Here is a 21,199-nt window from a genome sequence, read left to right on the forward strand (position 1 = left end):
AAATTTTAAATTTCTTCTCCAAGAAAAGCACTACTTTAATTTAGTAAAAAAAAAACACAAGGAACATTAATTTATGGGTTGCTTCACCAAATGGAGAAAAGCTTCAAAAAATAAATGATGAAAAGCTTCAAAGTCACTCCTCAGTTCTTGAAAAAAAAAACCTTCAAAAAGCAGTCTCAACTTACAACTAAAAAGAGCAAAGTCACTAACCTCAGTTTATGAGATATATGATTAATTATATACTAATTAATCATGATTTGAGTGATAGAACTGTATGTGAAAACTGCAAAACACATTTTATGTATGTATTGATTTAGTGTAAACATTAAATGCGTATAAATATTATTTACTTAAAGATGTGACTCCGTGATAATGACTTGAGAACTATAAGATTTTGAGTTCAGATTCAAGCGAACGATTCACTTAGTGATATTTTCATATTTGTTAAAAGCTATGATGGACAAGATTACTTGACATTTATGTTGATAAAAAATAACATGTAGCCATAAGATTGGTTGACATATGTAAAAATAAACTTGAACACTATAATTATGAAGAAAAAAAAATACTTAACTATGATAACTATACGTACATTCAATTTTTTTTATAATGGTGTTGTTTGTTTAAATATTTTTTTAACTGCTATATTGAAATATTGTTATAAACAACATATAATATAATAAAAAAAAGTGATGATACAAAAAACATGATATTATAATAAAATATTATTATAAAAAAACGACACGCTTCGCCTGCTTCTCTCCGTGCACACTAGCGTTCCTGTCACCATTAAAGTAAAATATTATTATGGAGAATGATTGTGAGGAGAAATTGAATTATAATTTAATATGAACATTGAGTGTGATTAATTAATATTTCTTTTTCTTCAATCTTTATTGCTCTTTAAAGAATTGTTTTTTGTTTTCTGTATCATCTCTATATTCTCCTCAAAAACTCTAAATAAGCTAAAAGCTTACTTGGCAAGATCCCATTGGCCACTCTCAAGGATGACACCATAAAGATCCTTTTGTGAGAAACAAACTTAAATTCCAAAAATACCCCTCTCCCCCTCCCCCCCTCCTTCCTCCTCCCTCATCTCCAACAAAAAAACTATACTGATTCAGATTCAAGAACTACCCACCCACCCACTAACCCAAAATCAAGAAATCATAAATATATATATATATAAAAAATATATATATAAACTTCAAAGCCAACTTCACAGCAAAGCATTTCCCTTTTATCTCTCTTATTAGTAGTGTTAAAAAGACTGTGTCTTTGTTGCTTCTTCAACGCGCCATTAAAAGGGCTTGTTCAGAAAACAATAAACAATATGCCAGAGTTCATGATTCTCACGTTTAACCCCATTTGTACATTTTCTTGAATTGGTCTTTACTGGGATTTGTTGATTCTTGCAATCTCAATCCAAGAATCTGGAAAAAAAATCATTTTTTTTATTGGATTTTGATACATTTTTATAATCTTGTGTAAAGGGTAACCATGACAGAAGTCCTCCACTCTTCTTCTCCTTCCTCTTCTTCTCCTTCAATATCTACACCTACCCACAATGGGACATTGTTTGTAGAAGAAATTGGGGGTTCTGAGGTTGCTGTTTGTGATTCTGAGGAAGAAATAGGTGAAGGGGAAGACGAAGAAGAAGAAGAGGAGGACAGGGGAAAAGGGAGAAATCAAGAAAGGGATCATTTGTCTTTATTAGCTCTTTTGGTGACATTGTTTAGGAAGAGTTTTTGGTTAGCTTGCAAAACGGATAGGGGAGGAGGAGATCTGTGTAGTGGTAGTGGTATGGAGATTGGATGGCCTACTAATGTGCGTCATGTTGCCCATGTTACCTTTGATAGGTTCAATGGATTTTTGGGTCTCCCTGTTGAGTTTGAGCCTGAAGTTTCTAGAAGGGCCCCCAGTGCAAGGTACATTGTTAACTTTTTGATTCTTGATGAGCTATAACCTTAATTGTGAAGATTTTGGTGCTGGTATTGTAGTCTTGATATCCTTTGAGCTGACAGGATTTAGTGATTGATCATTTTGCAAATGTGGAATCAAATGCTTTACTCTTATGCTATTTTATTTACTATTTTCATTGCCATTGTGAAATTTTGGTAGAGTATATATTGATAGATAGAATTTATAGTTAGTTATGGGAGAGCCTCTTTCTGAATATAGCTTAAGTTTGTGTGGAAAATTATAAGGGATAATTGTGTTTTCTGCTGTCTCATAACATTCAGTTTTACGAGTAGTCAAATACTGTTTACGTTTGATAGAAAAGCCAACCTCACCTCAATATGGAGTTTGTGTAGTCATTTAGTATCTTAACTAAGCTTCTTTGTAAATGGAATTCAGTTTATAACGGACTACTTATTACTATTCAATAGAGATTGAAGAAGTCTTCTAGTTCCTGGTGCTGCATTTATTACATGGTTTTGAGTGCATTTTGAATTTCCATGCAGCACACCTTTTTGCATGATCAGCTCTATCCCCTTTGTCCATTCAGGCAGATACCATTTGATACACCATTCAAACTTTATCTAATGGTATAGGGGGGTGAATGTTAGGTTGCTAAAGTCCAATATATCTACTAGATAAGTGTCACTGATGCTCATGTTAAAGATGGATATATGGTGATACTAGATTAGACACAATTAGAAAGGACCACATTAGAAGGTGCAAGCAGCACACATCAGTGATAAAATGAGAGGAGGTCACTTGAGGTTACTCGGAGCCCTCCCATTTTCATTAGAGTTGTGACTTCCTTTCAGCTTACCAAATGAGTCTTTTTATCTCGTCATTTGCATCCAACAAGAAGTTCCATTGGAGCCTTTCTAGTTTTATTGCTCATGCTGACTGCACATGCATAAGGCACATAATTATGCTGGTATGGTTGATAGTGTGCTTTTGATCAGCATCTCATTTCTCCTTTTGGCCAAGTATCTTTTCTGCCACTTCACTAACCTTATTGAACTCTTTTAATCCACACTGATTATCCTTCTGCGCGGAAAGTCTTAACAGTACACTTAAATACGCTAATGAGATTGACCCAGTCTTGCAGTTGAAAACAGAAAAGCTCATCAATTTGTTAAGTGTTCTTCTCTCCTCACACTTAGTTGACTTCACTTGTTTAAGTTGATCTCTAATAGCGTCACTGTTTGGAAATACATTATTGCCTTGATGTTGGATTTATGCCTCTTCAACATTAAAAAACACTAGTGTATTATATACAAACAATGAATGGGAAATCCTCACACCTTGCTGCAAAACCCCTCAGGCAACACCCTATTGCAGCTTTACATTCTTGATTTTTTTTGATATGCTGTACTTGAGCCAAGGGTCTATCGGAAACAACCTCTCTATTTTCACAAGGTAGGAGTAAGGCTGCGTACACACCACTCTCCCCAGACCCCACTTGTAGGATTACACTGGCTATATTGTTGTTGTTGTTGTAGTTCATTAAATAGCAGACTTCTGTAATTTTTAAGTTATACTCACTGCGGTTTTAGTTTTTAATCCAATATCAATGGAACTGGAAGCCTGCTGTGGTGAAGATAGTTTGTGATCTTGTAAGATTGACAATGTAATGTAAGACCTGAGTGATTTAAACAAAATGTTATCCTTGCGTGCATTAAATGCTTTAAGATTTTGGTTAAATTTTGTGGCAACATATTCAGCTCCAGCTGTTAGACCTTGAAGATAATTGGGACCTCTTGAAAGCATCTTCATGAAAAGAAACTGCTAAAAGGAAATAATAAAAGGAACTGCTACAACTGCACTTTTCTGGTACACGAGTCGCTTGGATTTTTGAGGATAAAAAATTATTAGTAAAATTTTGTTATGACATTACTACTATTATATGTGATGCAAATTTAAACTCTTCTATAAGTATGATTGCATCTTGTTGTGCTATTGATTTTGATATTCCATCTGTAGTACCACTGTATTTGGAGTGTCAACGGAGTCCATGCAATTGTCATTCGACTCCCGTGGGAATAGTGTTCCAACTATTCTACTTCTAATGCAAAGGCGTTTGTATGCTCAAGGGGGTCTACAGGTACATACTGTGTGTTGTCTCGTTCTTTCAAATATTTAAAATCTTGTATTAACAATCAATGATTGGTGCTGTCACTTATAATTGTTCATTATCACATCCGAGTTGTTTTTTATGTGGACAGGCAGAAGGGATTTTCAGAATAAATGCTGAAAACAGCGAGGAGGAGCTTGTTAGGGAGCAATTAAACCGTGGAATAATTCCGGATGGCATTGATGTACATTGTCTGGCAGGTCTCATTAAGGTATGTCTCTTCAACAACACTCTTTGTACTTTGTAGTAATCTTATCCAATATATTTCATCCTTTGTACGCTCACAGAAAAATGTTGATGTAGGCGTTCATGCATAATATGCATGCAGTTCACTTTATAAGATATCATTGGTGCTTTGATAAATCTGCTATGTGCTACGAATCACAAACTCATGATTAAAAGAAATGCTTCAATTTGATAGCATATAATATGGGACCTTGCTCAAATTATGCTGCTGCTAAATTTATACTACTTGTTGCCTATAATGCACATCCGCACCTGGCAAAATAGTGGTGATCCTGATGTGGCTTTTATTTGTTAAATAATGTCCTCACTCCAAAACAGAAGACAATTTATATACATGTAGCGTAGGAAAGAACTAGGGGTGGGGGTGGGAGTGGGCAAAATCAGTTCATAAAAGCATGCAACATCCAACCCTCTTAGGTATGGGCAGGTTATTGACCCACTTATTTATGAACTCAGCTCATCACATAGGCCTGCAGGCGGCTCTTATAGTGAGCCTTCGTGGTGTACCTCATAGTAGACCGCGAGATCGCTTTGCTTGTATATAGAGATTCATAGACATATGATTCATGTGATATAAAGCTCTGAAGGCGAACTCATGCTTCTCATCGTTTTTTGGATTTTGAAATAGAGATTTAGATTTCTATTCTGAAGCCTTGTGTTGATTATGATTGACACAGCTTAGCTATTCCATAAAATTGCCTATGCTTGCCAGAGTCACTGAGAAAAAATAAATGATAACCTTAAAATCTCTGGCTAGCTGGTGGAAGACAACAAATAATCAGGGATTATATTTTGGAATTCTATAAAAAGAATATTCACTGAGAAGGAAAAATGGAGGCCAAAGTGGATGGGTGACAATTTATTAAAATGCCATTCTTTTTTTCCCCTTATAAAAAAATCTTAGCTTTTTATTTGCTTTTCAGATTCTACCAATTGGCTGCAAGATCATGTGATGGATTAGTGAAGGGAAACTTTTATACACTTGTAATTCTTAATATGCATCTAATTAGTAAAAGGTGTACATGATTTCACCTTATGCCAGTGTTGTAAGTTTCTCTCACTAAAGTTGCTGGGTATCACAGGCTTGCAATTAGAACAACTTCCTTTATGTCCTTGACGTTTATGGTTATCTGCTGTAAATATAGCAGTTACGTTTCATGGTTTCTATGACGTTAGATTGATCACTTCTTCATTGCCACACTTTGGATGTTTCTATTGTTGAGGAAAGAGGAAAAAATGGGTCCTGATAGATCTCTCTTTTCTTGGTATATTTATACTTGATCTGACATCATGTAACTCAACAGGCTTGGTTCAGGGAACTCCCAAGTGGGGTGTTGGATACCCTTTCTCCTGAGCAGGTCATGCAATGCCAGTCAGAAGAGGATTGTACTGCACTGGTGAGACTTCTGCCACAGACAGAAGCTGCTCTCCTGGATTGGGCTGTCAATCTCATGGCTGATGTTGTTCAGGGGGAACACCTGAACAAGATGAATTCGCGCAATATCGCAATGGTGTTTGCTCCTAACATGACACAGGTGGGCTATTGGTCTCTCAGACACACTGTTTGCATTTTCTCTTGGTAGTTGACATAATTTTATTTAGTAAACCATCAAATCCCCATCCCCAAAAAGAAAAAAAAAAGAAGGAATAAAATAGCAAAATTATAACTAACAAGGGGAGGAGGGGGTTCTCTCCTCAATACTCGCATAAAACATCCATGGGGCAAGTTGCCTTCCATAAGCTGAGATTTTATAGCAAAAAGCAAAGTGAATGAGTTGAAATTTGGGAGGGTTGGTTTTCTGTCATTATTTTTTCAAATGGATGCACATTTTTCCATGTGAATCTACTCCATAGCTTTTTGAAGAAAAAGAAAGAAAGATGAGAGCCAGTTGGTACTCTTATTTATTCCTTCCCTTATTAAATAAGTCAATTAACCTCTGAATCGATAAACTGTTCTGATTCTTTTGATATCTGCCAACCTTTTCGCTGCTAATGGCTGGATCAGTATAATAAGTGATTTTTAGCTTTTTCCTTGCAGATGGCAGATCCATTGACTGCACTGATGTATGCTGTCCAAGTAATGAATTTCTTGAGGACACTCATCGAAAAGACTTTAAAAGATAGAGAAGATTCCCTTGTTGAACCAGATTCTGTCTCTAACCTAGACCGGCCTGATGAGTATGGTCATCAAAGTCCACCACAATTCCCTCTGGAGAACTCCAATGAATCAAATGAACCGACTGAGCAGGTGTTCACTGTAGACGAACCCGATTCAGCCAGTGTTTCTGAATCTAATAGAGTAGATAACATCACTGATGATGAATATCTTAGTTATGCTACTTCTTCAGAGGAATCCGATGACAGTGTTTCTTGTGGAACTCCTATTCATGTTAATACCAAGTCAAGAGAAGCCTGTGTGAGAAAAAGTCCAAATCTTGAAGAGGACACACCTAGGATAGGCCAATCGAGTGATTCTAATAAGACACACGATGTTCTGAAAATTGATTTAGAGCCAACAGCAGTTCAGTCTCTGGGAAATGATAGTAAATCAAAAGGAATAAGCAACTTGATCCGTATAAATTCAATGACAGAGAGGACTGAAGCTTGGCGGTGAATAGGACTGAACTGAGCAGCTTTCTGTGCTGACTAAGATGGTAACAGTTTCTGTTTGGTTGTGATAAAAATGTGAATGCTAATAGTTCATGTATGTTGATCTAGTTTACTGTGGTTGATTTTTTTAACTGGTTATGGTTTGATGTGTACATTATACTGTCTGCTTTTCTAAATACTAGAACGCGAATATGATTTGATCTTCACTTGCACAATGTGGATGTCTATTTCCTTGTATACCTCATTGTCTAATCTGCGTGGAGGATAACTCCTTTTACTTTTCTTGTGATGAGTTGTCTTTGGTATATATGTTAGAAATGTTGATGCTTCCAGTTCCAGGACCACAACCAAGATAAAATTTCTGAAATTCGGATGCTATAACTTTCTCATATTAGCAAAATCTGATTGAAGAAACACCCCTAACAAAGGAAAAGTCATTTTGGTGGTTGGGAGTTGGGACCAGTACTGGTGTGGCCTCACATTTGATCCACTGGGAATATACTCTGCTAGTTGAATGTATAATATGTAAGTACTAGTTAAGGATGTATCTAGAAATCCAGCAATTTTGCCAATCAAGTTAGAAATCAAACACAAGATGTGCTAGTTATAGGTGTATAACCTTTCAACTGTCACATCAAAGTTACTTATGGAACACTACTTCAAGTTGCTGAGGTCCTGAGCCTTTTTTAGTGCTGTCTTGCATATATGTAAGTGGCTATGGATCCATAGTACAGACACCTTGATTTTTCTCATTGCAATTATCTTATAAACAAATGAATTAGTGTGTTTACTTTAGGTTTAATATCTATTGAGTCTTGTAGTCTTTGTCAGAGATTTATATGGTAGTAGAAAATATAGAGAACTTCGGGTTAGAAAAATAATAATAGTATTGGGACCGAGACTTACTTAAATGGAGTGACATGGCTGGTGAGAATTCATAGTGCTAATCCCAAATTTCCTTGAGATGAAGGTGTAATTGTTGAAGTACTAGGCTTTTTATTGATAATAGTAGCTTTCAAGCCAGTTTGCGTGTACCTCAATTATTCGACCGACTATTTGTTATCTCTCACAAGCACATACATAGTAGTTCTCTTTTTTAATGATAACAAGGGCGTTTAAGTCAATTTTCGCGCACCTCGACTACTTTACCGAGCACTAGCGCAGTTATTGTGTAACTCTGGCGCACCAAAACTTAGATAGATGAGAAGAAACCACCTAGTATTTTTATCATCTCTAGAATCTAAACCTTAATCTCTAAAATTTGCACCTAATTTATTGACCACTGGACCATACCTTTGGATGAGTCTTTGTAGTTTCAAATATTAGAAAGTTAAGGTATATTTGGTACGAAGGTCTAGAAAACGTTTTCCATGTTTGATTGGCCAAAACTTCTGCAAATATACTCTAGAAAAACAAGTTTCATAAATGACATTCCGCACTAATTGTCTCCTCCCTCACCACCCTATCCCATCTCCACCCCCATAATATTTGCCTAAATTATATATTCATGTTTTAATACAACATTTTCTACGTATTTACCGAAAACACCAACAAATAAGTAAGAAAACCACTTACTTTTCCTTGAAAATATTTTCCTTTCATACCAAACATACACTTGATACAAGCTTATCATTCACAGTTTGTAGTCCTATTGGACCTGTAGTATATTCCAAACGCGTAAAAAGTAGTTGAAATCATTTGTTCTAATGTACATACTATATCAATGGTTATTAATAAAAGATAAAGGAGAGAGAAAGAGAAAAAATACACAGATTTTTTTTTTTACAGTTTTTATAGACAGAAAATTGAGACCACCAAATAAACAGAAACATTTATAACCACCCATCCATTAAAGTTAAGAGAAGGGTACTCCTACAAAACAGCAATTTTTTCTCTTCTTGACTTTATCACAAAAAAAATTGTCTTCCAACACAAAGAACAAAGTTCTAAAAGTTTCAGTTAAATTCATTTGTTGGTCTTTGTGCCAACCAACAACAAAAGTAGAAAAGAACACCAAAATGGCTGCTGCTTGTGGAAGTTTACAACATATAGTTGAAAAGCCATTACATGAAAATCCATCATTCATTGAATCCATTTCCTCTTCATGGAATCAGTCTAAATCTTTGAAACCTATAGATGACTCTTCCTTTACAGAGATTTTTGGTGAATTACATTTCAAAGAAAACAACTCTGTTACCTTGTCCTCGTCCTCGTCCTCGTCTTTGTCTGTTGGTTCATCTTCATCTTCTTTTTCTTCTTGTCTACCTTTGTCATCTGAATCATCGTCGTTTTCTTCTACTTCTTCGTCGTTTTTCCTTGATGCAATTCATCAATCTGAAATTGAAGGGCTTGATAATAATAATAAGGACAAGTATGAAAGAAATAACAAGAGTCCTGTTTCAAGTTACTCTCAAATTACAAACAATATTAGCAACAAGAATAATAAACAGGACAAGCATAGTGATAGCTTGTCATCAAGAACATCGGATAGCTTATCGATGTGCACAGAAGGACTTGGATTCGAGAGCTCTGATGATGTTGAGGATCTAATGAACGATTTGAGAAACGAAGATCTTCATCATCAACAACAACAACAACAACAAGAACAAGAACAAGAACAAAAACAACAAGGGAGGAGGACGCGGATTTCCTGCAGGCTAGAGAATCGAGTGTTTTTCAATCAAGATTATAATTCGAAGAGATCAAGAACGAAAAAAAGGTTGTCATTTCCCCCTCCTATTTCTTGTATAGGAAGAAGTGGGAAGCCATGGGTTTGCTTCAAATCATTTAGAGAAGATGGAAGGTTTATACTTAAAGAAATTCGAATTCCCACTCAGGAATTCTTGCATGCATGCAGAGAAGACGGACGATTGATGATGCATGTTATTCAATCCGATGATGAGATTGTAGACGAAGACGAAGACGAAGATGAAGACGAAGACGATGATGGTGATAATGATGATGAAAATAATGTTGAAGGAGGACATGATAATAAGCATGATGCAAAGCATGTATAGGAGTTAAAACTTTTTTTTTTTTTTTGGTTTTCTTGTGTCTTTCTATTTTCCAAAGTTGCAGGAAGCTGCAAGATGAAGTTTGAAAGCTCTGCCTTTTTTTTTCCCTTTCTTTTATCTGCAAAATCTGTAAATAAAGAGAAACTGCAAAAGGAATTCTTAATTCCATATTTGGTTGTATTTTACTTAGAATTTTGTGTGTCCATTTCTTTATTATTTCCTACTCAGTATTCTGTATCTGCATTGAGGTCCAACTAAATCAAGATACACGGCAAAAGCTCTATTGTGGGGTAAAGGAGTTATATACCATTCACTATTAATGTAACTTAACTTGTTATAGCAGGTAACTTACAATATTTTTCGAGATTATCAATGAATACGACTTTAAAGAAGTTTAGGTTTTTGCACCCAGAAATGTGACTAAGTGGTTAGTGATGTATGAGAAGAACCATGAATTTCAAGTTCCAATTCAAATGGAAACAAAAAAAACATAAGTGATTTCTTCTTCCCATCTGCCTAAGGTGCCCGCAAACTGACTTAGACTCCACCAGTCTTTCAAAAATCAAAATTGGTTTTGCATTTTGATATGGGTAAGGTCTATGTACACTCTATCTTGTCCAAACCCCAATTGTGGAATTACACTGGATATATTGTTGTTGGAAGCGGTGCGAGTGGGATTGTGATTGGGGTGGGGTGGGGAGACAAGACAAAGGAGGTAGCTCAAAGACACATTAATCCTATGTTTTAGATCATGATAGATTGCAAAAGATCTATCCTTCCAACTTTTTTCCAGCCGAAAGTATATGAAAATGACCTAAAGTAGAAGACACCTATATTATAATTTCTAATAGACACATGTAACAGTCTGAATCACAAGTTAGACATCCTCAAATCTACTTGTGTCCTTAGGGCAAACAGAAGAGACAATATTAAAAAAATTAGCCCCATGTGAGTTTCACCAAACAAAAATATCACTTTATCTCATCATCACAATGTAAAAATGGAGAAGAATCATCACATTTCCAGTTTCAAACATATTCAGAAGAGTATAACAAATAGAATACACACCCTGTGATAAGATTCTGTACAATAATGATTGCCCTTTTCACGTAACAACAACATATCCAGTATAATCCCATAAGTGGGATCTAGGGAGGGTGGTGTACACAACCCTTCTCAAGCAAAGAACTAGTATCTAGTATTGTGCACGAGAAAAGATAATTCTTCAGTGCCACATCAACTGGGTCTTGAATCATTTCCCCTTATATGATTTAGGACAATCTTCACCTCTTGAGCTAAGCTATTGGATTAAATTAGGCCCAAAATCCATTTTCTTATCATGATATCAGAACTAAGCCCATTCATGGTTTATCAAATGTTTAGCTCCCCATCTTATATTGGCCAAGTTGTCCGGTCTTATGAGGCGGGTGAATGGGTGGGGAAGAGGGGGGGGGGGTGTCCAATCCTTGAGCGTGTGGGGGAGGGGATCTCTTCCATTATCAATGCCCTAGATGTCCAGTCCTGGACGTGCAAGGAAAAGGGGGAGGAGGGGTTGTCTGAGAAACAGGCTCCCTTACAGTAAAGGGCTATTAAGTACTTATTAAGCAAGAGGCATCCTTAGCACTAAAATTAAAGATGCTTTCACTCAGATGTTCTCAATCACTTCATGGAGAATCTTATGATCTATACAATATGCATACATTTCTATGACATAGGCACAACAAATTATCTAAAGTTCTACACTTTGCTTGGGCTTGGGATTTTCATGTTGGAGGTCTCAAGTTCAAAACCCCTTGCCAGCGAAAGCAAGGGGTATGCCTTTTGGTCGAGCTCGTCGCACCGGACCTGCCTAGTGCGGGTTACCTCTCTTGTGTGGTTTGTGAGCTACTGCATAAGAGCGGGGTTTTTACTTTTTACCCTGTGCGCACCCGATGGATAGCAACTGCGGATTTCCTTGTAGTCAAAAAAATTATCAAAAGTTCTCTGAAAAGTATAAACAATTTCCTACACAGAAATAAAATAATCTTTCATCAAACTATAGATGCTTTGTTACTGTGCAGATTATCTGTGGCCACGTGTGCTTTTATCCACAAGCAATAGTTCCAAACTTTTTTTTTCTGACTAGGAAAATAAATTTACTGACAAAAGAGGAAATTGCAAACTTGTTAGAATGAAAAAAACAACTGAATATAAGGCAAAGAAAACTAACGTCACTATCTTAGTACATCAACAACAGCGTATCTAGTGTAATCCCACAAGTGAGGTGTAGGGAGGGTAAGGATGTATGCAGGCCTTACCCCTATCTTTGTGGGGTAAGGTCACTATCTGTAGAAGCATAAAAGATGAGGTAAAGCACATTAGAACGTACCTTCTGGCAACAAATGGCTCTGGAACAGGATTGAGAGACCCGAAAATGCAACTATCCTTTCTAAAAATCAAGAAAGTGATAAGATGATAGATATTTGAGGACCACCAGGTATAGCTTCAGTGCTTTTCAGAGATATATTGAGAAATTGACATCCCAAGCTTTATGTTTGGAAATGGTTCTTTAAGATGGGATCTACCAGAACAGCCATACACCAATGTAAATGAGTACAAATCAAGGTCCCATAAATTAATATGCTCACTGCTACTTGAATGTGACAAAAACCATCAAAGTTGCACATTGATGCTACTGATGAAACATTGTGTGATTCAAACTCCACAAATTCCGTCAATTCATTACATAAAATGTAGAATGCGACAGATAACAGAATTTAACGAGTTACATTACAACAGAACTCAAATACAAAATTCTCATTTTAGTCCTCATTTTTTTATTGTTATGATTAGAAAAAAAGGCAGGAGAATCTGCCGTACTTAGACCATCTTGAATCACTTGACTGGGTTGCTGCCATCTAATGTCAAAAGAACCTTATATAAATCAGGACGCCGATCACGATACACCCCCCAACCATGCCTTTTGGACTTGATTTTGTCCAGATCAAACTGTGCCACAAGAACAGCTTCCTCTTTATCACCAGCAGCTGCTACCAACTCTCCAGTGGGCCCTGTTCATTTTTAAATCAGGTTCACAGCCTCCTTAAAACACAAGGTAGTAGATGTTTTTCGTTTATAAGCTATAGCTTTCTGTCAAGCTTACCTGCTATGAAAGAGTAGCCGTAGAATGTTATGTCACTATTCCCATGCTCTGTCTCAATTATCTCTTTTCCAATGCGGTTCGATGCCACTAAAGGTACCTGAACACAATAAAATTTAAGGGTATGTAAAATCCAACTGAACAATCAAACCAAACCAGCAGTTTAAAAATCACTTTCTTGGTTTTGGTATTGTAAAATGAAAACCAACACTATGAGTTTGGCAACAACTGGAACGTCCAAATTGTCATACCCCTAATAAAAATGAGTCACTTAGTTTCTTAGCAGACACCTACACTGAGAATGGTCGCAAATGCTATGGCTGCTATTAAGAATTGGCTTATTACAACGGCACAGGTGCATGTGCATATGTAAGAGTAAACAAAATATAATAAAATGGGATACAGAAATGTCAGCCATTGACCTAGAGTTCTGAAGAAGAAACCCACTAGGCTATCCCTTTCATGTTAGCATAAACTTTCTTTGACTTATCATTTTTAACAAAAACGTCAAAATGAAAGAGAAGAAGAAAAAGAAACTTACCACATTAGCACCAGCGTGTCCTTGCATCACCCTCCTCCAGTGATCCCGAGAATCAAGTCCATCATCTTGAGGTTCAGAACCAATCGCAGTAGGGTAGAACAATACTTCTGCACCTTGAAGTGCCATAGCTCGAGCAGCCTCAGGAAACCACTGATCCCAGCAAATTGCTGGACAGAATTTTAAGTCAATACTATGTCAAGTATAGTTTCTGCCATCACTGTATTTTATAACAAGAGAATCTTTGTCTCTAAAATATAAAATTACAAAGTGAAGCCTGTCTAAGTAACTTTTGGAGATTTAAGGTTTTTCGCCTCAGCAGCACAACTTTTATTATTCTCCTATGTATCCAAATGTTCATCAAAGATAGAAAACATAATGAAACCCAAAGAACAACTATAAAAACATATATTTCTTACCAACTCCAATTTTTGCATATTTAGTCTGGAACACCTGTTTATGAACACCATAACATCAATGAGAAAAGGGAAAGAAGGAAAATATAACTGTCACACAATGTTAATAGGACTTCAGTCTCCTGTATTTGTTACCTTAAAACCAGTGTCACCAGGATTGAAGTAAAACTTTTCCTGATAACCTGCAGAGAGAAACAACTTGAGAGGATGAAAAAGGAGTATTAAAGAAAGTGCTTGAAGGAAATCTAACATAATAATGACAAGTAGAACAATGAATTTGGAATGTTCCTCCAAGTTTACTAACCAGGTCCATCAGGAATATGGGACTTCCTGTAAAGTCCAAGATCTGTGCCATCCGCATCAATTACTGCCACAGAATTGTAATGTGCATTATTTGCCTCTTCAAAGAAACTAACTGGTATAACTACTCCCAGCTCCTTTGCAAGATTCTGCATCCTACAAACATGCACATAGAAAAAGAAGTCAAGTTGTTATTGGAATCTTGACATTTATGCAAATGAACCCTGCAATAAGACTCTGGAAGCAATCAGAATTTTCACCTGACAATGGTTGGATGCCCCTGATATGGTTTTGCTCGATGAAAGAACTCCTCCCTTTGTGCTTGACAAAAGTAATAGCCCTCGAACAACTCCTGAGATGTAAACCAGAAAGTATCAATGAAACTGGACTGCATACATGGCAGATGAATACCAAATAGCCTCAAAAAGTACAAGTTCACAGGACAACGAACTTCAAGTGCATCACGCTGACTCCATAAAAATATCATTTGCAACTCGCTAATGAGAGAAACAATTTTTTTAGGAGTAGATGTATTAAGGATATTGGAAATTTTGAAGATATAAAATCTGAGTTTAATTCAACTGTCTAGCTTGCTCACTTGCGTCAAGAATAAGCATAACTGCCAAATGCTGAGCTCAACAAGAATTAGTTGGTAAAATGACAGGTCAGTTCAAATAGATCAGAAAACTCCTGATGGTAAACAATCACATACAACTTTTTACCTCATTCTATAGGTATTAGTTACCAACGCCTACATAAAATTGTCAACACCTTGGCTATAAATCATGTTCTTTTTGTTAGCCTCACTCCCACAGATACTCATAGCAATGGAAAATGATATTATATAACGGAAGAGTTAGACGCGCCCTCTAAGATTCAAGAAAACCAGAACACCCTGCTGCATTTATAATAACCAACACTGCAAGCATTTAATTCATTTCCATAGCTTTAATAATCTCGAATTCAATCAGTCAGTACTCTTGTTCAACTAGGACCCTCATTGATTGTGTGATATGAAACTTTGGAAGTGAACAGTCTTGGACCAACTTAAAAGGGGAGGATTACTGACGAAAACCTTTGGTAAATCTAATTACTTAATGGAGGAAACTGGAATATTTGCAACTGTCTCTGACTCAAATATGTTATAAAACCAATTTGAAAATTCTTCTCCGTTCAGTTTAGCTAACTTTCCAATCATGTTCTCTTGAATCTAACAACTAAACCAAATGAGCATTCCTAATTCAAGGCTGTTTGAAGCAAAGTTGAAATCAAGTCAAACACCAACTACATCTTTAAAAGATACCTCCAATCTGGCACAGAAGTATCACAGATTTATGTAACTATTTTGTTACACATTAGCATGAGCAAGAAAGTAGACAAGAGGAAATTACAAAATGAGTTTCTAACTCAAATAGTCCTTTAAGTTTTGGGGTAAGTTTATCTTCGTCCTTACAGTATGATCTTAAGGCTTAAGCATATTTGAACTCCTATATTTAGTAGCTGCGGGAGTCTACAGTCTATACTTCTTGCTTTGATGGCAATTGTTGGTCACATACCTACGTTTACAAAAAAACAAGTGTTTTTGCTATCATTAACAAGCTCCATTAAATGTGTCGAGGAACAGTCGATGATGCTCTACTCATGGTTGTTCCATCTAAAAGACGTTCCTATTTCCGCTCACATCTGTCCATGAAAAAGAGCTAGTAATAACAGGACAAATCTGTTGTGACTGTGAAATGATCCTACACTATTAAAGATCTGCCATTGTTAATTTGTTATCCATCCTTCCTGGCCATCAAATGCTACTCGCTCTCTCTGCATTCAAATTAAGTTTCCACACTTGCACTGTATGGACCAAGAAGCACACCAGAGCTATAAAAGAGGTCAAGAAAGAGCTAGGAATCATCAGGAAATCTTCGAAATTTCAGGATAAAGCATTAAATGCTTAAAAGAATGGGATACAGGAGAAGGAAATGATTAGATAAGCAACTGAAACAGAAATCAAGTAGAGAAAGAGAAGGAATTTTTACACAAACACATACGAGATATAATTAGATAGAGAAAAGAATGGTTGACAGGACAACCCAAAGAGGATAAGATACAGGACCAATAAGGAGAATCATCGTCCCACTGTAATTGATCAATGAAACTTCAGTTTTGAACATCATGCCTTTTGATTTCTAGCAATTCCTATCGACTCACTTATCAGATTCTTTCTTTCCGTGCCCCTTACCTTAGCTTATATATTATTATGTGAAGATTCTTCATCAGGTTTTAGAGCAAGCACATACCTCGTGCTTAGTAGTCACAACAAATACTTATTTTTCTTAAATTTTAAACATTTGCTTATTCTATTAGTATAATGGTCTAATGTATATTTGCTTAAACTTTGACTAACATTTTAAAATGTATTTTTTCAACATATTAATATGAGAAAGATTGCAACTTATATTATTTTTCATATAGTTTTCAAACATATAAATTTAAAATATTGAATTAATCTAATTCAGTTTAACTCCGAATATTAGTCAAATTGACTCTCCTGAAGCGAAAAGTGACAAGTAAAAGTGAACGGAGGGAATAGATATTCCAAAAAGACCTCACTGTTTGTTACCTGTATGAGTATGATATTTGCACCCTTCTGATGAGCAGCTCTAACCAATCTGCATAAAAGGAATAATCTTAGAGCCAGAAAATGTAAATACCACCAAAAATAATAAAATTGATTCCTTTTTACAAATCTAAACAATAAATAAATGATCAATCATTTTTTTACACACCTCAACTAATTTTGCACTATAAGTGCTACATTCCAATTTCCACCATGTAAATCCGTCCACCAAGGCTTTAAAATGAACAAATTGGAAGCAATCGCCAAGTAATTTTGCGTTCACTAAAATTTAAACTGAGACCTCATGATTCTCATTAACAACAACATTACATCCTTGGGTTCTATGTAGATGCTCAATAACACCAAATCCCAACCCCTTTTGTCAATGAACTACAAAAAAAGAAGCCTAAAAACTCAGAAACAGGAAATCAACCTCTTAGATTACATAAAAACAACTCTATCGTCGATTAAAAAAATGAGGAAACAACAAAAGTCTTCAATTTTATTTTATAATCCCTAATTGTATTTCAACTGGCAATGAAAGTCATAAATTAATCACTCAACTAACAGTCATTATCTCAAAAAATCACTCTTTTGTCGAAGATAATTAAAATCAATAAGAAATTACGACTTTTTAATATAATAACTATTAGTTGAGTATCTCACGAATCAACTCTAATGTAATCACAAATAGCGCAAAAGAGGCAACGAAAGAAAAAGGGAAAAAATTAAAAACCTCTCGGCGGTGGCGACGTTGGTGGAGACATCGTCGGTACAGGCAAACTGCAGAGCAGCAACGGTGACTAATCGATTCTTCTCTGCCATTTTTGGTTCTTTGAAGCTTAAACTGTGAGCTGCAAATATGCAAAGATGAGTGAAAAATAATTGGTATTTATAATAAAGTGAAATAAAGAATATATATATATATATATTGAAAAAAATAAAAATAAAAGGAATAGAATATTTAAAGGCAAACGTGGTTGGGTGGGGTGAATATTATGATCTTGATGTTTATATTAAATCGTGTAAATTTATTATAGTGAAGTGATTTAAGGTAATAAAAGAATGTTATTAATTATTGTCAATCACGAAAGAGTATTTTATAACAAAATGTTATGTATTTATTGGTTTGGTATAAATATCAAATATGAATAATATTTTATAAATTAGTTGTGAAGGAGATATTTATTTATATAATAATTTTATAAAAACGAATTTGTTATAGTGAAAATAAAATTAAAAGTTCTTCTATTCACATATTTATACTCTAATAATAATTTTATTAAAGGAAATTTATTTAATTTTTTAGAAGTTGAAATTTATAATAAGATAAACTTTTTAGATTTTTAGTCTCTTCACAACTTGATAAAATCATAAGAGGAACAAAGTCATATTTTTCGTATTTGTGCGCCTCTCTATTTACTTTTTTGTATACTAAAATCTATTAATAATTTATAATTTAAATATTTGAAATCATCACAAACAAATGAATAAAAAAAATGATTCTCTTGTAATCATGTCACATAAAATAATGCAACAAAATATATTGAAACACTAAAAAACTTTTATATAGATTGTCCCGATTCGTTTTTAATTGCTCAAGTTGAATTAAATTCCTCCGAGCATCGACGGTTTTTATCGACGAATTCACGTGAACACAATAATTTTTTATTTAAATTATATATATAAGCAATTCTCTTAAAATATTTAATCATAAATTTAATTATTATATATATATATATAATTTAACTTAAGACCATACATAAACATTAAATTTTAGATTCGCCTCTATCTCTTCCGAGGTATTGTCTAACAAGTGGACAGGAGAACCAATAATTAAAACAATGACTTCATTAACAAGTTTTGTACGTGTGAAAATATTTTTATTTTTAATGACGTACGTTTATAGGAACCATATAACACGATAAAGATCAAAAAAATTCCTAGAATAATATATATATCAACAAGTTAAACAAAATAGATGGGGTTTCGGCTTACTCTACAGTAGAATTCAATAGATCAGAATTAAAGGTCTCACGTTCTAAGAGAATTTAGTTATTTAGTAAATTAGACCATGGAGCAGATTGTTGTTCTGTGGAGAAATACAAATTCAACTCGCTCTTATCGTCTTCTATTTGTATATGATTCACTATTTTGCTTTGAAAACAATTAAGACTTGCTCATTACATAATACATCTACGACAACACATATACTAGTAAAATTCTACGGGTGAGGTCTGGAGGAGGATATAGTTTATGCAGATCTTATCCTATCTCATGGATATAGAGATGTTGTTTTCAAAAGACCCTAAGCTCAAGTAACACATATCAAACCAGATTTAAAAGGAGCAAACGGAAATAATGAAGACATCGCAAATAATAGGGAAACAGTAACTACAACAAAATGAAACGACAATCGAAACACAATAAACAATATGTATTAGTCGAAAACGAGGGACCAGAAACTACGAAAATAGTGTTAATACTACTAATATAATGGCATGCAAGGAGAAAAGAGAAGACATGCTTATTGATTATTTTACCTGATACATGTTACCTCCACTAACATAAATATTGAATAATTACTGACTCTTTTATTGAAATTCTTGCTTATATGTATAAAATAAATAATACAGGTTCTCAACATTTTAGAAAAAAACAATTGCATATAAATCTTAATATCTGTTCGCCAACTCAGGAAAAAAAACTAAAAAAATCTAAACAAATGTGACAAATATGGTTGCAAAAACTACTTACCTTCTGATAGGTATTAAAAGTGAAATTTTACGACGCGAATTCAAATTACTCAGTCCAAAACGAATATCGAACAACGGATGAGTAGCCAAAAACAATTAATTACCTTCTTCATCCAGGAATCTCCCTTCAGAAATATGACAGACTGGTTGCAAATCACTATAAAAAAAAAAGGAAGCATGATTAGCCTCTCAACCATCAAATTACAGTAACCTACAATAGTCACTCATGTATTGGGATGGTAGATTGCTCGAACTCTTCAAAAATATTATCACACCTCTTTTCGACCTGGACCTGTCAATATTTTTGAAGAGTCCGAGCGATATAGTTTGGATAATTACTAATTCAAGTCTTAATAAAATCAAGTAGTAAACTCTTTCTAATCCAATATAAACTAGTACAATGTTGCAAATCTACTACCAAGAGTGATGGTGGGGGTTGAAAAGACCCTTCTTTCTTTAACCAAATGTCTCAAGTTCAACTCGCAGAGATGAAAAAAATCTTGGTAAAAAGCGTTTTCCCATGCTATGTAGCGAGAATCTGCATTAATATGCCTCAGAGAGTACTGGACACTAGGCGAAAACATAAAAAGAAAACAGTGTTGCACATCTTTCAAGAAGGAATATAAACAAAAGGAATAATGTCCAAATTTCGCCATCCGTTACATTTTTGGTCCATTCATATTCTTATCTTATCATTAGTAAATTGTTTTGTATTTACCCTTGCCATCAACAGAGCTTCGACATGACATGCATGGACTTCACGTGTTCAATTTTTTCGAGAAAAAAAGTTTAATTTTGACCCTAAACTTTTAACTAATAGTTTGAAATTCAGGTCGGAGCTCTGTTAGAGATAAAGGGCAAAACATGGTGGTAAGCATGAAACAAGGATGATTTTACCATATTTGCAATTGGATTCACAGACATTAGTCACTTGGCATCCAAAGGTGCCTTGTTGCTCTTGTTGAATCTGCTTTGCTGATTTGGCCAGGTGAACACTACAGTCACGTAACTCGATCACTTACAGCGTTGCAATGTCTGCAAATTCTTGTGGAATCTCTTTCAGCCACATGCAATGAGATATAAAAAGTCTCTCCAGGACAGGAAAATGATCATCGAAAGCTTTCCACTCGGTGAAAAATCCCATATTACAGAGTGACAAGAACTTTAATGGCGAAAACACTCCTTTACTCGGTTACCACGTGGTTCCAGAAGAATGCCCAAACGCATTGTCTTTCAATTCTAGTGCCTCGAGGTTAGGAAACATGCCTACAATGTCCATATCTGCCCAATTAAGACACAACCCCCCTAATGTTATCCTTCTAAGTGTTGGTGGGAGAGTCCTCAGATTTTCAAAAAAGGCATCATGTTTGGGATTGTTAGGCCATAACTAGTCCAAATCATCAGAACACGGGAAAAAATCGTGGGATTCATCAGCAACGCGGTCCAACACAACCTCCAATTTCTTCAAGTTAGGCATTA

General features: G+C 35.1%; 3 protein-coding genes across 3 annotated transcripts; 2 read left to right on the forward strand and 1 right to left on the reverse strand.

The window, feature by feature from the left end:
- Nucleotides 1-1,119: 1,119 nt before the first annotated feature.
- On the forward strand, nucleotides 1,120-7,161 carry LOC129902450 (rho GTPase-activating protein 5). The gene is made up of 5 exons (XM_055977689.1): nucleotides 1,120-1,928; nucleotides 3,940-4,060; nucleotides 4,182-4,301; nucleotides 5,641-5,871; nucleotides 6,375-7,161. The coding sequence occupies exons 1-5, from the start codon at nucleotides 1,501-1,503 to the stop codon at nucleotides 6,948-6,950; spliced, it is 1,476 nt and encodes a 491-aa protein (XP_055833664.1). The 5' UTR covers nucleotides 1,120-1,500; the 3' UTR covers nucleotides 6,951-7,161.
- A 1,803-nt stretch (nucleotides 7,162-8,964) lies between these two features.
- LOC129903819 (putative uncharacterized protein YGR160W) lies at nucleotides 8,965-9,963 on the forward strand. Its single transcript, XM_055979335.1, has 2 exons — nucleotides 8,965-9,483; nucleotides 9,784-9,963. Exons 1-2 carry the CDS (start codon nucleotides 8,965-8,967, stop codon nucleotides 9,961-9,963), a joined length of 699 nt encoding a protein of 232 aa, XP_055835310.1.
- Nucleotides 9,964-12,632: 2,669 nt separating this feature from the next.
- LOC129902111 (N-carbamoylputrescine amidase) lies at nucleotides 12,633-20,698 on the reverse strand. Its single transcript, XM_055977155.1, has 11 exons — nucleotides 20,618-20,698; nucleotides 19,825-19,877; nucleotides 17,701-17,818; nucleotides 16,968-17,016; nucleotides 14,614-14,705; nucleotides 14,358-14,509; nucleotides 14,189-14,235; nucleotides 14,057-14,090; nucleotides 13,641-13,807; nucleotides 13,103-13,199; nucleotides 12,633-13,010 (listed from the first exon to the last, which is right to left on the reverse strand). The coding sequence occupies exons 3-11, from the start codon at nucleotides 17,787-17,789 to the stop codon at nucleotides 12,835-12,837; spliced, it is 903 nt and encodes a 300-aa protein (XP_055833130.1). The 5' UTR covers nucleotides 17,790-17,818; nucleotides 19,825-19,877; nucleotides 20,618-20,698; the 3' UTR covers nucleotides 12,633-12,834.
- Between the last annotated feature and the right edge of the window lie 501 nt (nucleotides 20,699-21,199).

Source organism: Solanum dulcamara, chromosome 9 (genome assembly GCF_947179165.1).
Source record: "Solanum dulcamara chromosome 9, daSolDulc1.2, whole genome shotgun sequence".
Taxonomy (NCBI): domain Eukaryota; kingdom Viridiplantae; phylum Streptophyta; class Magnoliopsida; order Solanales; family Solanaceae; genus Solanum; species Solanum dulcamara.